This window comes from Bos grunniens, chromosome 17 (genome assembly GCF_055505025.1).
Source record: "Bos grunniens cultivar Pamir isolate PY7600 chromosome 17, Bosgru_T2T1.0, whole genome shotgun sequence".
Classification (NCBI taxonomy): Eukaryota; Metazoa; Chordata; class Mammalia; order Artiodactyla; family Bovidae; genus Bos; species Bos grunniens.
Genome location: NC_141181.1, coordinates 25,322,743 through 25,334,832, shown reverse-complemented (window position 1 = coordinate 25,334,832; position 12,090 = coordinate 25,322,743). Strand labels below are relative to the sequence as shown.

General features: G+C 43.1%; 1 protein-coding gene across 1 annotated transcript; it reads left to right on the top strand.

Moving 5' to 3' along the window:
* Positions 1 to 2,752: 2,752 nt before the first annotated feature.
* Positions 2,753 to 3,940, top strand: LOC147355122 (syncytin-B-like). The gene is made up of 2 exons (XM_086346717.1): positions 2,753 to 3,574; positions 3,692 to 3,940. Exons 1-2 carry the CDS (start codon positions 3,247 to 3,249, stop codon positions 3,748 to 3,750), a joined length of 387 nt encoding a protein of 128 aa, XP_086202843.1. The 5' UTR covers positions 2,753 to 3,246; the 3' UTR covers positions 3,751 to 3,940.
* The last annotated feature ends 8,150 nt before the right edge of the window (positions 3,941 to 12,090 follow it).

Here is a 12,090-nt window from a genome sequence, read left to right as displayed (position 1 = left end):
TGGAAAATCCCATGGACGGAGGAGCCTGGTGGGCTGCAGTCCGAGGGGTCACTGAGAGTCGGACACGACCCAGTGACTTCCTACTTTCACTTTCCACTTTCATGCATTGGAGAAGGAAATGGCAACCCACTCCAGTGTTCTTGCCTGGAGAATCCCAGGGACGGGGGAGCCTGGTAGGCTGCCGTCTATAGGGTCGCACAGAGTCGGACATGACTGAAGCGACTTAGCAGCAGCAGCCTTACATTCTTGTGCGGAAACCTGGGAGGGAAGATCCACCGCAACTGTGTGGGCTCCTCTCACAAGCCCAGCTCCAGTGGTCCCCTAGCTCAGACCTTGCTGAGAAACTGAGTGAGATCTGGGACGTGACTCTCCACTTGCCTTGTGACTGACATCCACTCACCGGCCCACATTTCATCCATCAGTTGCAAGAGTGAGTGAAATCCCATTCCCTCGGATCCTCTCTCTGTCACCTCTTTTCCAAGTCCTAGCGCTAGGCGGGAGGATCCCCATGGCCCTCAGGCCCTCTGCCTTGTGCCCCATCTGACTTTGGAATAGGGGGCACCCATTTCAAAGCAGAGTATTATTACTCTCTGAAAACGTCCTGAGAACGGGGACGCCTTTTTTCTAGGACTTTTCTCCTCACTTTCTCTCACCCTTGTCTAACCTTCCTATTTGGCCACAATGGGAAATTCTCAATCCCAGCCCTCAAAATCTAATCCTCTAAGATGCTTTCTCCAAAACCTAAAAACCTTGGGCTTCCAAGAGGAGATAAGACCAAAAAGACTTATTTACTATTCTGGCCTAAATAGAGACTTGATAACAGGTCCCAATGGCCAGAAAACAGAACTCTTGATTATAATACTCTATGGAACCTTGATAACTTCAGCCACTGCTGCAAGGGAAAGTGCTTAGAAATCCCTTATGTTCAGGTTTTCGTCACTCTCTGCTCTCTCTGTGAATCCTGTTCTGCTTGTCAAATACTCTTGGCCCACTCTGAGCCACATCCTCCTAATAAAATGTCTCCCGATCACTGTTTAGAATTTTCTTCTTCCTTCCACCCTTTGGACCACAGCCCACACCCTATAGCTCCCAATCCCCTTGCAGCAGCTCCAGATCCACCTTTTGGATTCCACCTTTCTGGAATCCTCCAGTTCCACAACCCCCACCTTAAGTCCCCTCCTCCCTCCCTCCTTCTCAGCAGGCCTCCTCCAAAGCTGCAGCTCCCAATACCCCTCCCCAGCCTGTGCCGGAGATAAGCAGAGACCTCAGCCCCACCCTCTACCCTGAGGGTCCCAAGGCTTTACCCTGACCTCCCTAGATCTCCTCCCCATACTGGTCTAAACTACTTTAAATCAGGAAACTTCACCGCAGGATTCCGCTCCTTCCCTGCCCCAGTTCTCCCTTTACAGGAAGTAGCTGGAGCAAAAGGCATTGTTTGGGTTCATGTCCCATTCTCCCTCATCAACCTATCTCAGATTGAAAAGCATCTTGGCTCCTTCTTCTCAGACCCAGATAATTATCTAAAAGAATTCAAGTATCTTATCCAGTCTTATGACTTAACCCAACATGATATTTACATCATACTTTCCTCCACTCTTCTCCCGGAAGAGAAGGAATGAGTATGGCAAGCCTCTCAGGCTTGAGATACACACTAAGCCTGTAGGGGCAATGGCTGTCCCCTGAGATGATACCAACTGGGATTATCAGGCAGGGAGACCTGGATGAGCATATGATTGCTTGCCTAATTGTGGGCCTTCAAAAGGCAGGGCATAAAGCCCATAAAACATCAACTTTGATAAGCTCAGAGAAATAACTCAAAGACTATATGAAAATGTGGCACAATTTCTAGCCAGGTTAATCGAAGCGCTACAAAAATATACAAAATTAGACCTCACTTCAGCAGAGGGCACCATTGTCCTTAACACCCGTTTTATCTCCCAGTCATCCCCAGATATCCAAAAGAAACTAAAAAAGGCAGAAGGCCTCAAACCCCTCAATGAGACCTTTTAAATTTAGCCTTTAAGATTTTCAATAACCAGGAAGAACAGGCAAATCTAGAGAAGGCCCAGTGAGATCAGGCCAAATACCACCTTTTAGCCACTGCCCTAAATGGCTCCAAGCCTCCATCAACCAACAAAGAAAGGAGGCCCCTGGGCCCTGCTTCAAATGCAGAAAAGAAGGCCACTGGGCCCGCTTATGCCTAAAGCCAAGGCCCCCTCCAGGTCCATGTCCCAGCTGTGGCATAAAGGGACATTGGAGGGTCCACTACCCAAATTCCCCTCCAGGGATCCAGACATCCCCTCCTGGTCTTGAGCAGCTCTGCCCAGCTCTGCCTAGCCTCCTTGGGCTTGCCACTGAAGATTGAAGGTGCCCAGGGCCCGAGGCCCCAACTCTCATCACCTCTAAGGAGCCCAGGGTAACTCTTAGAGTGGCAGGTAAGCCAGTCTCCTTTCTCATTGACATGGGGGCCACTTACTTTGCTATGCTTGCCTACTCTGAAAAAACTAAGGTCTCTCAAGTCTCTATTTGGGGGTTTAATATCTATGCCATGAATAACTGAGCCTCTATCTTGCACACTTTAAAATACCCCCTTTTCCCATTCTTTTCTTATACTCTCCAAAATGCCCCACTCCTATTCTTGGGAGAGACCTTCTCTCAAAATTCAAAGCCTCTATTACTATCCCAAGCCCACCCTCTGATCTAGCCTGGTTACTGCTCCTTAACACCCACCACTTCTGACGTGTGTCTACAATAGGTTCCTTTCTGTTTTTCCAGACAAAACTCTATGTGCAATTCTTACCCCCAACTAGGAACTATACCGCCACACCTCTGGAATCACACTTCACATCTCTCCTTCCCTTCAGGCTGATCTATCATGTCTCAGGAACTGCAGGACATTCTCTTACTTTCTTGGGGAGACTCCCTTCTGCATATGGTGTAAATACTCCTCTTGTAGAAGCTACACTAGAGAGTTCACTGTCAGTTTCAGAGACTACTAACAAGTTCCCGGAAAGACACCTATTTGCTATCAATTTCAGGTGTTGTCTTCTTACTCATGGAATATTTTTCTTATGTGGAACCACTACTTATTTATGTCTTCCCACTAACTGGAGAGGAACATGCACCCTGGTATATCTAGCCCCAGAAATTTCTATCGCTCCTAACAATCAGACCCTTCCTATCCCACTAACTCATAACAGACCCAGACAGGCAATTCAATTCTATCCTCTATTAATTAGTTTAGGAATGTCTGCTAGGATTGGGACAGGGACCGCAGGACTCACAACCTCTTTAAATTACTATCAAAGCCTTTCTGAAGACCTCACTGACAGCCTAGAAGAAATAGCTAACAGCCTTATCACTATCCAAAACCAGCTAGATTCCCTGGCAACCATGGTCCTCCAAAACAGAAGAGGATTAGACCTCACAGCAGAAAAAGGAGGCCTATGCCTATTTTTGGAGGAAGCCTGTTGGTTCTACACCAATAAATCAGGCATTGTGAAGGAAGCAGCAAGAAATCTGACAAACGGCCTCGAGAATACACCAACACATCAGCAGTACATGGGAAAATTGGGTAAACAATTGGAATTGGATGTCCTGGGTCCTACCTTTTCTAGTTCCTCTCCTTTTATTTACCCTAATTCTAACTTTCTGCTCATGTTTAATGTGTCTTTTTTCAAAATTTCTTCAGGATTGCTTACAAGCCTTCACCAACCAAACTATCCACAAGCTACTTCGAACTCAATCTGATTATCAAAAACTTCTCAAAGCTGTGAGGCCACCAGATTCCAGATCTCCAGCTATGTGGAGAACATCCCTTCAGAGAATTTTTCATTGGTGGGTATAAGAAGGACTCCATCAGAAAGGGAGGATGCTACTTCTCCTTAAGAGCCAATCACCCTCTCTTTTCCCTCTAATAAATTTCCCTTTTCTTACCTGATTGCTTGGCTCACTCGCTTTTTCTTTTGCATTCACCTTACAGTAAAGTGATTTGGTATTCCTATCTCTTGAAGAATTTTCCATAGTTTGTTGTGATCTACACAGTCAAAGGCTTTCGTGTAGTCAGTAAAGCAGAAGATGTCTTTCTGGAATCTCTTGCTTTTTCTATGATCCAATGGATGTTGACAATTTGATCTCTGGTTTCTCAGCCTTTTCTAAATCCAACTTCAACATCTGGAAGTTCTCAGTTCACATACTATTGAAGCCTTACTTGGAGAATTTTGAGCATTATGTTGCTAGCATGTGAGATGAGTGAAATTATGCAGTAGTTTGAACATTCCTTGGCATTGCCTTTCTTTGGGATTGGAATGAAAACTGACCTTTTCCAGTCCTGGGGCCGCTGCTGAGTTTTCCAAATTTGCTTGCATATTGAGTGCAGCACTTTCATAGCATCACGTTTTAGGATTTGAAATAGCTCAACTGACATTCTATCACCTCCCCTAGCTTTATTGGTTGTGATGCTTCCTAAGGCCCACTTGACTTTGCACTCCAGGATGCCTGGCTCTAGGGGACTGATCACACTGTCATGGTTATCTAGGTTATGAAGATCTTTTTTGTATAGTTCTTCCGTGTATTCTTGCCACCTTGTCTTAATATCTTCTGCTTCTGCTAGGTCCATGACATTTCCATCCTTCACTGTGCCCATCTTTGCACGAAATGTTCCCTTGGTATCTCTTGGTATACTAGAGATCTCTTCAAAAGAATTAGAGATACCAAAGGAACATTTCATGCAAAGATGACATCAGATCAGATCAGTTGCTCAGTCGTGTCCGACTCTTTGAGACCCCATGAATCACAGCATGCCAGGCCTCCCTGTGCATCACCAATTCCTGGAGTTCACTCAGACTCACGTCCATCGAGTCAGTGATGCCATCCAGCCATCTCATCCTCTGTCGTCCCCTTCTCCTCTTGCCCCCAATCCCTCCCAGCATCAGAGTCTTTTCCAATGAGTCAACTCTTCGCATGAGGTGGACAAAGTACTGGAGTTTCAGCTTTAGCATCATTCCTTCCAAAGAAATCCCAGGGCTGATCTCCTTCAGAATGGACTGGTTGGATCTCCTTGCAGTCCAAGGGACTCTCAAGAGTCTTCTCCAACCATAATAAAGGACAAAAATGAAAAATGTAGCATAGAAAAATATCAAAACATCATTTGTGATAAAAGCCAATAGCTCTTTGTGAAATATTTTTTTCAGATACATGTGTGAACTAGGTCACACTGTGAAATGTATTTCTTACTGTGAACATTGCCCTAAATGTTAGAAAAGCACTGCACCATATGATCTATATTTCAAATTTAAACTTATTTAATGGCTGTGAAAAGACAAGCAAGATCTTTTTGAAAAGTTACTTCACATCTGAATTTTTACCTTTTAAAATATGGGGAAGTACACTAACTAAGCTGTAGAAGAGAATTGGGTGAATTGATGTATGCTAACACACAATAAGTGGCATATTTTATCATTAATATTTTTTCTATTACTTTATTCTTGGTTACCTAAAGTATGGAATACAGTCTGAGAATGGAAATAATTCCTTTCTTGAAATTCCAGACTGCTTCAGAGTTTTATTTAAGCAATACTAATTTTAAAACTTCAAGATGAAAATATACCTAAGTTTGGTACCCACTCATCAGCTCAGTCCATAGGTGCCTCTTTATTTCTTGGTGATATGGTGTCCAGGAAATCAAAAATCACAGCCACTGACTTTGAGTCGTCTCTCTCGACCCCTTTTTGACAATCTCAAGTTGCTGTCTGTCCATACTAATGAAAAGTGTATAAGTATGATTGCCCTGATCTTGGGTGGCCGCAGCTTGCAGTGGCTTAGAGCAGGGCCCGGGTTCCCAGCTGGAGATTGAGATTGGGTCGCAGTGGTAAAAGCACCAACGTTTAGCCACTAGACCAGCGGTCAGTGGTAAAGGCCCTGGCTCTTGGGCTTTGAAGAAAAGAATTTCCATAAAGACAAAAAGTAGTGAAGAAAGTAAAGTATTTATTAAGAGGAAAAGAGTACAGTAAATGTGGATAGACATGGGGGAGACTCAGAGGGAGAATCCCTGAGCCATACCCTCCTGACAGTTTGAATTATTTCTGTGGGGCATTTCTTCCAGGTTTCCTTTGGTTAATCATTTTGATTCGCCTTGTTCATAGACCATATTTGGTATATCTTAGGATAGTCCCAAGAGATGTGCATATGTCTTAGCCAAGATGGATTTTACTGAAAAGGCCTGTGGGTAGATCATCCCTTGGCATCACTCCCCTTTGGCCTCAAAGAAACCTTTCTGTGGATGTGTGGTCAGGGAGGTCTCCTGACTTCAAGAATGAGAAATGTATGGTCTAAGCAGGACCAATGGCACCCCACTCCAGTACTCTTGCCTGGAAAATCCCATGGACAGAGGAGCCTAGTGGGCTGCAGTCCATGGGGTCACTAAGAGTCAGAAGTGACTGAGCGACTTCTCTTTCACTTTTCACTTTCGTGCATTGGAGAAGGAAGTGGCAACCCACTCCAGTGTTCTTGCCTGATGAATCCCAGGGACGGGGGAGCCTGGTGGGCTGCCCTCTATGGGGTCGCACAGAGTCGGACACAACTGAAGCGACTTACAGCAGCAGCAGCAGTTTTGATCTACAGGAAATGAATCTCCAATTACTTTTCTCTGGGGGCTGGGGAGTCACCTTATCTCCTGCCTCAGCACTAGGCCATATATACTTGATTTTTTAACCTGACCCCAATGTGCTTTCTGAATATCTTTATATTTCCATACAAATAAATGAGTTGGAATTAACTGCCTGACAGAATCACATTTTTTGTATCTGACTTATGTTATAAAAGTGAATGTGGGCAGTATTCACTATCTGCTCAGTGGAAATTGGATTTCTTTGTAATCGTTCTAATTGTAGACTTCTTGAAGTTGTCCTTTCTTAGCTAGGCAGACTGTGTTCTCCAGAGTTGTCCTTCGGCTCTGCAAAAAGTTTAAACATTTTTCTCTCTTTAATCAGTTGGAAGGTTTATGTTCTTGTGAAAAATAGGATTCAAATTTATCAGCTAAAATAAGGCAATTCTTATTCATCTTTGACTAAGTTAATGTTTCTAAGGGAGCATTTATAGTTTAAAGAAAATTTATTAGTCCATGTAAAAATTTCTATTGAGAATATTGTGTAGATTAAGATACTTTTGTCTTATTTCCTCTTAACTTATGCTCTTCTGAGAGCAGTTGATAATCATTGGGCGACTCCTCAAGGAATCCATTTAGGACTAAGGTACATTTAATTAACACTGCCCTCAGGTAGTCTGGAGCACAATTCCCATTCTCTCCCATCCCCTAATCAGCGCGAATGACTCCTCTTAATCATGACAAAAGGGAAGAATACAACTGTTGACAGGGTGAATTGCATAAACCTGAAATTTTGAATTTTATTCTGAAAGTGTGAGACTTTTGTCACTGAGTGTTTCCTAATTAACAATGGGTTGAATGGCCATTTTCAAAGTTTTCTGGCAATTATTTCTCTCAAAATTGATATGCGCGCGCGTGTGTGTGTGTGTGTGTGTGTGTGTGATGGGTAGAGGTATTAATTGACACCAAAGAAAGAAAAATGTTTGCAGGGAAGATAAGCTTATTTGTAGAAGAATCTGATAATTTTATCATTCAAGCTTTATTAAGCTTGTTATCCAAATGGGACCCAATCAGTCTTATGTATTAAAATTCCCAGAGAATTTTAGACTTTTACCCTTATGTCAAATAAAAGTCACTCTACTGTATTCTACTTTATTCTTTGTGTGAAAATTGATGATTATTATTACTTTTTAAATGATATTTCCTCAGTTAATGTTTTCAGTAATTATGTTTATTTGGAAATCATTCTATAAATATGTAATATGTAAATTATAAATATTTTTAAAGTCTACTCTTCTTTTCACATGGAACTTTGGCTAGTGTATTGCCAAAAATGCACTTGATCAATTTAAAAAGGATACAGATTAAATCAAATCCTCTGGCTCTTCCTTTTTTTGTGTGTGACATACACACATGCCATTACCCAATGAAGAGAAAGAAATGCAAATAAAAATAAATAAAGGAAACAATAAATGTAAAAAACTTATTTTGTAACCTACCTTTGCACCTGCATTCAAATAATGTTTTTAGCACTATTTTTGAAAAAGTCGGGCTTCCCAGGTGGCTCAGTGGTAAAGAATCTGCCTACCAATGCAGAAGCTGCAGAAGCTGGTTCAATCCCTGGGTTGGTAAGATCCCCTGGAGAAGGGAATGGCAAACCACTCCAATATTCTTGCCTGGAAAATCCCATGGACAGAGGAAATTGGTGGGCTAGAGTCCATGGGGTAGCAAAGAGCTGGACACAACTGAGTAACTGAGCACGCATGTACACATCCTACCTATGAAGATGAGACAAATGCAGACCAATTGATGAGAGAACATAACCACTATCCTAACTCTTCTCACCTGGACCCTTTCTCTTGACTCAGAGTCCTCAGCCTGGGCTAACATATGCTTCTAGTCCCTGTGTCTTATTTTAAGTTGAAATCCTAGGAACAACTATACTTAAAAATACACAAATAAGTTAAAGCATCTAGAACTTCATTTTATATTTTAAAATTTCAGTGCTTTCCCTGCCACATGCTCATCTGTAAGTATGATTCTCATGTATAAGACACCATGAAATTGGAACTAAGAAACTAAAGACAGTTCTGACTGTCCTTTTAGGATTTATATTTAGAATGTTGCTTTAATATATGCATTTCTATTCGCCTTAGCATGCTAGTTGGCAGTGAATAAGCAAAACTAGAGTCACACAAATATGAAAACATCTCCCAGAGAAATCATATTCAACAAACTGCTGCTTTACCAAGAATAGGTCTGAATAACCTGGTTTTGTAAAATCATCATCATCCCACCTAACAAGTTCACCCAGGGGAGCTCAACTTACTTCAACTAATTTAGTTAAATACTGAAATATAAATAAGGTAGAAAAAGGGTAGTTTAATCATCAGCTATCCACCCTATTAAGGAAATCAACCCTGAATATTCCTTGGAAGGACTGATGCTGAAGCTGAAGCACCAATCCTTTGGCCACCTGATGCAAAGAGCTGACTCACTGGAAAGGAATCCTCATGCTGGGAAAGACTGAGGCAGGTGGGGAAGGGGTCAACAGAGGATGAGATGGTTGGATGGCATCACCAACTGTCTGGACAGGAGTTTGAGCAAGTTCCTGGAGATGGTGAAGGACGTCATCCTTCCCTAACTGCAGGGACTGCAGCATGGACCATGTTGTAGTCTACGGGGTCACAAATAGGCATGACTTAGCAACTGAACAACAACAATCCACCTTATTGACGAGGGAGAGACTTCCACCCTAGGGTTATAGAATGAAGAACACATGACACCTGAAGCTGGACAGACAGAGGAAATTGACAACAATCTATTACTTATATATTCTCACAGTTTGGGAGAGAAGGACACCACACAAAACACAGGACCTCAGTGTTTTTACACTCAGGGATAGAAGGAACACCAGAAGCTATGAGAAATTGACTTTTTTTTTATATTAAAAGGAATGGTTTCTCCTTTGTTCCTATGGGAGAATGTGATTGGCTTGTTTGAATTCTCTGAGGCTGGCAAGGAAATGAAACTTACTGATAAGGAGAACACTTTGCCTAAGGGATCTTGTCTTTGAGTGGAAAATGAGGAAGGTGAGTTTCTGCCATTAATGGCACTCCTGGTTATGCCAGCTGTCAAAGCAGCACATAACACTGGGCCTTAATTTTAGTTCTTATACTATAATTAACTACTTGATGCTTTGCCATCAATTTTTATATTGGTGATTAGCTGAGACTTCCAGGGAGTAAAAGTGCCTCTTTAGGATGTGAAGTAGCCACTTGAGGAGGAAGAAAACCACATAGTGAGGTGATTTTCAAAAACATGAATTTTAGAGGTCTTCCTTTTATGAACAATAAGGGAAACTGAGGAACTTCTGTGACATTGTATGGAGAGTGCTTGTCCCCAGTGGACACGGCTTCAGCGTGATCCATGCCTGTGGCAATAGCAGGAGGTCCTTGTGCTCTCTTTGGTGGGGGGGGTGGGGGGGAGAGGGGGAAAGTAGTGCGGGGGTCGGGTATTTTATCTCTCAGTTTAACTGGCTGCCTGGGGTTTAGAGGGGACATGGAAGTGCATTGAATGACTTCTTCAAAAACTCAACATCATCTATTTTGAGAAGTGAAAAGAATGCCTTGACCACTATCTATGATCATTGGAATTCTGAAGGTAATAAAGAGTGTTCTGGTGAGGCCTTGAATTGGGGGCTTAGTGCAGATAGTGACATCTTTACCTTTATTTGAAGTTTAGGTCTCTGTGAGGCAAGAGATTTTCAGAGTCCTTTACCTCTTTTTTTTTTTTTTAATTAATTTATTTTTGGTTGTGCTAGATCTTTGTTGCTGCACGCAGAGTAGAGGACGGGCTCGAGAGTTGTGGCACACAGACTTAGTTGTTCCATGGTTATGTGGGACCTTCCCAGACCAGGGATCAAACGGGTGTTCCCTGCATTGGCAGGTGGATTCCTATCCAGTGTACCACCTACGAAGTCCCAAAAGAAACAACTCTCATGTAGCACATATGTGTGTGTGTGCTAATTTGCTTCAGTCACGTCTGACTCAGTGCAACCCTATGGACTGTAATCCTCCAGGCTCCTCTGTCCATGGGGATTCTCCAGGCAAGAATACTGGAGTGGGTTGCCTTGCACTCCTCCAGGGGAACTTCCCGACCCAGGGATCAAACCCTGGTCTCCTGCATTGCAGGCAGATCATTTACTATCTGAGCTACCAGGGAAACCTGTGGCACATATTAGTTTATTTTTAAAATGTACAGTAAATGGGTATTTACTGGCCCGGGTCTCTGGTCCTAAGGTGACTTCTGGTGTGTAGTCAACTGTGCTGACCCTCAGGTCCCCATCTTATTAAGAACATAATGGATTAGGAATGGGAAGCAGCAACATTCCACTGAGCTCCAGCACATATAATGGTGACAATATGGTACATAAACTGTATAAAGTCCCATTAATGTTCACTCAGTTGCTCCCAAGAGACTCTCTGGGTTGCCAAGGGGGCTGGGAGTACGCTGACCTCCTCTAGCACTGTGACATCTGACAAGGGATTGAGGAGAAGTGAAGCCCTTCCTCCTGCAGGGTGATATGTTAGAGGGTCCAAGTTTGGTTCCAGGCTGTAGAAAGGAGCCATGATCACTGTGCAGAGCTGGTACAGAGCTGGCTGCTTCCATAATGTGAGGAACAAGGGCCAGCTTGGAGTAGGGGCATAGATGTCCAGGGTCTGTGAGAGACTGTTTTCTGGACAGCTTAGCATGTGGCCAACAGTCATCACTCCAAAGGCAAATAGCACAAGGCCAAGGGGGCAGTTTCCTGTATGAGAAGATCATAGGCAACTTGTGGCCTCTGTACATGGCCCAGAGACTCCAGGAGTCGTGAGCAGAGGTTGCTAAAGTCTCTATAGTGAAGGAATCTCTGAGGACACTTAAGGGAGTACCTGCAGATTTCAATCTGAACAGATTCTAGACGTTTTGTTTTAAGGTTCTTGATGGACAGGGATGCCTGGCATGCTGCGATTCATGGGGTCGCAAAGAGTCAGACATGACTGAGCGACTGATCTGATCTGATTTAAGTTGGGCTGATTAGTAAGCAACTGCATAAATGGGCTTAAGTAAAATTGTAGATAAGTAATACATGGCCTCCCAAACTCCTGAAGACCTGAAAGATGTTGGGTTGTATAAACATTGTAGGTACTGAGAAGGATCAATTTCTGTTTGTTTGTTTTGTTTTTTTTTTCAGTCGGGATGGGGCAGCCCTCAGTTTGCCAAAGAATTTTCAGGAATTTAACAGAAGTTCCAGGGCCTACCACTCTGGAGCCAGCAATGGCACATTCCCTTTTTGTGAGCTCCTTTGTCAGAATTTGTATGTCCTAAACATATGTGTGAAATGAATCTCCTCAGATGTCAACAGTGTAATACAATACCTGTGCTCCTGGAGAAGACTGCATGCAGAAGCAAAGACTGTGTGTGATAGCAAGACTGCTGGGGTC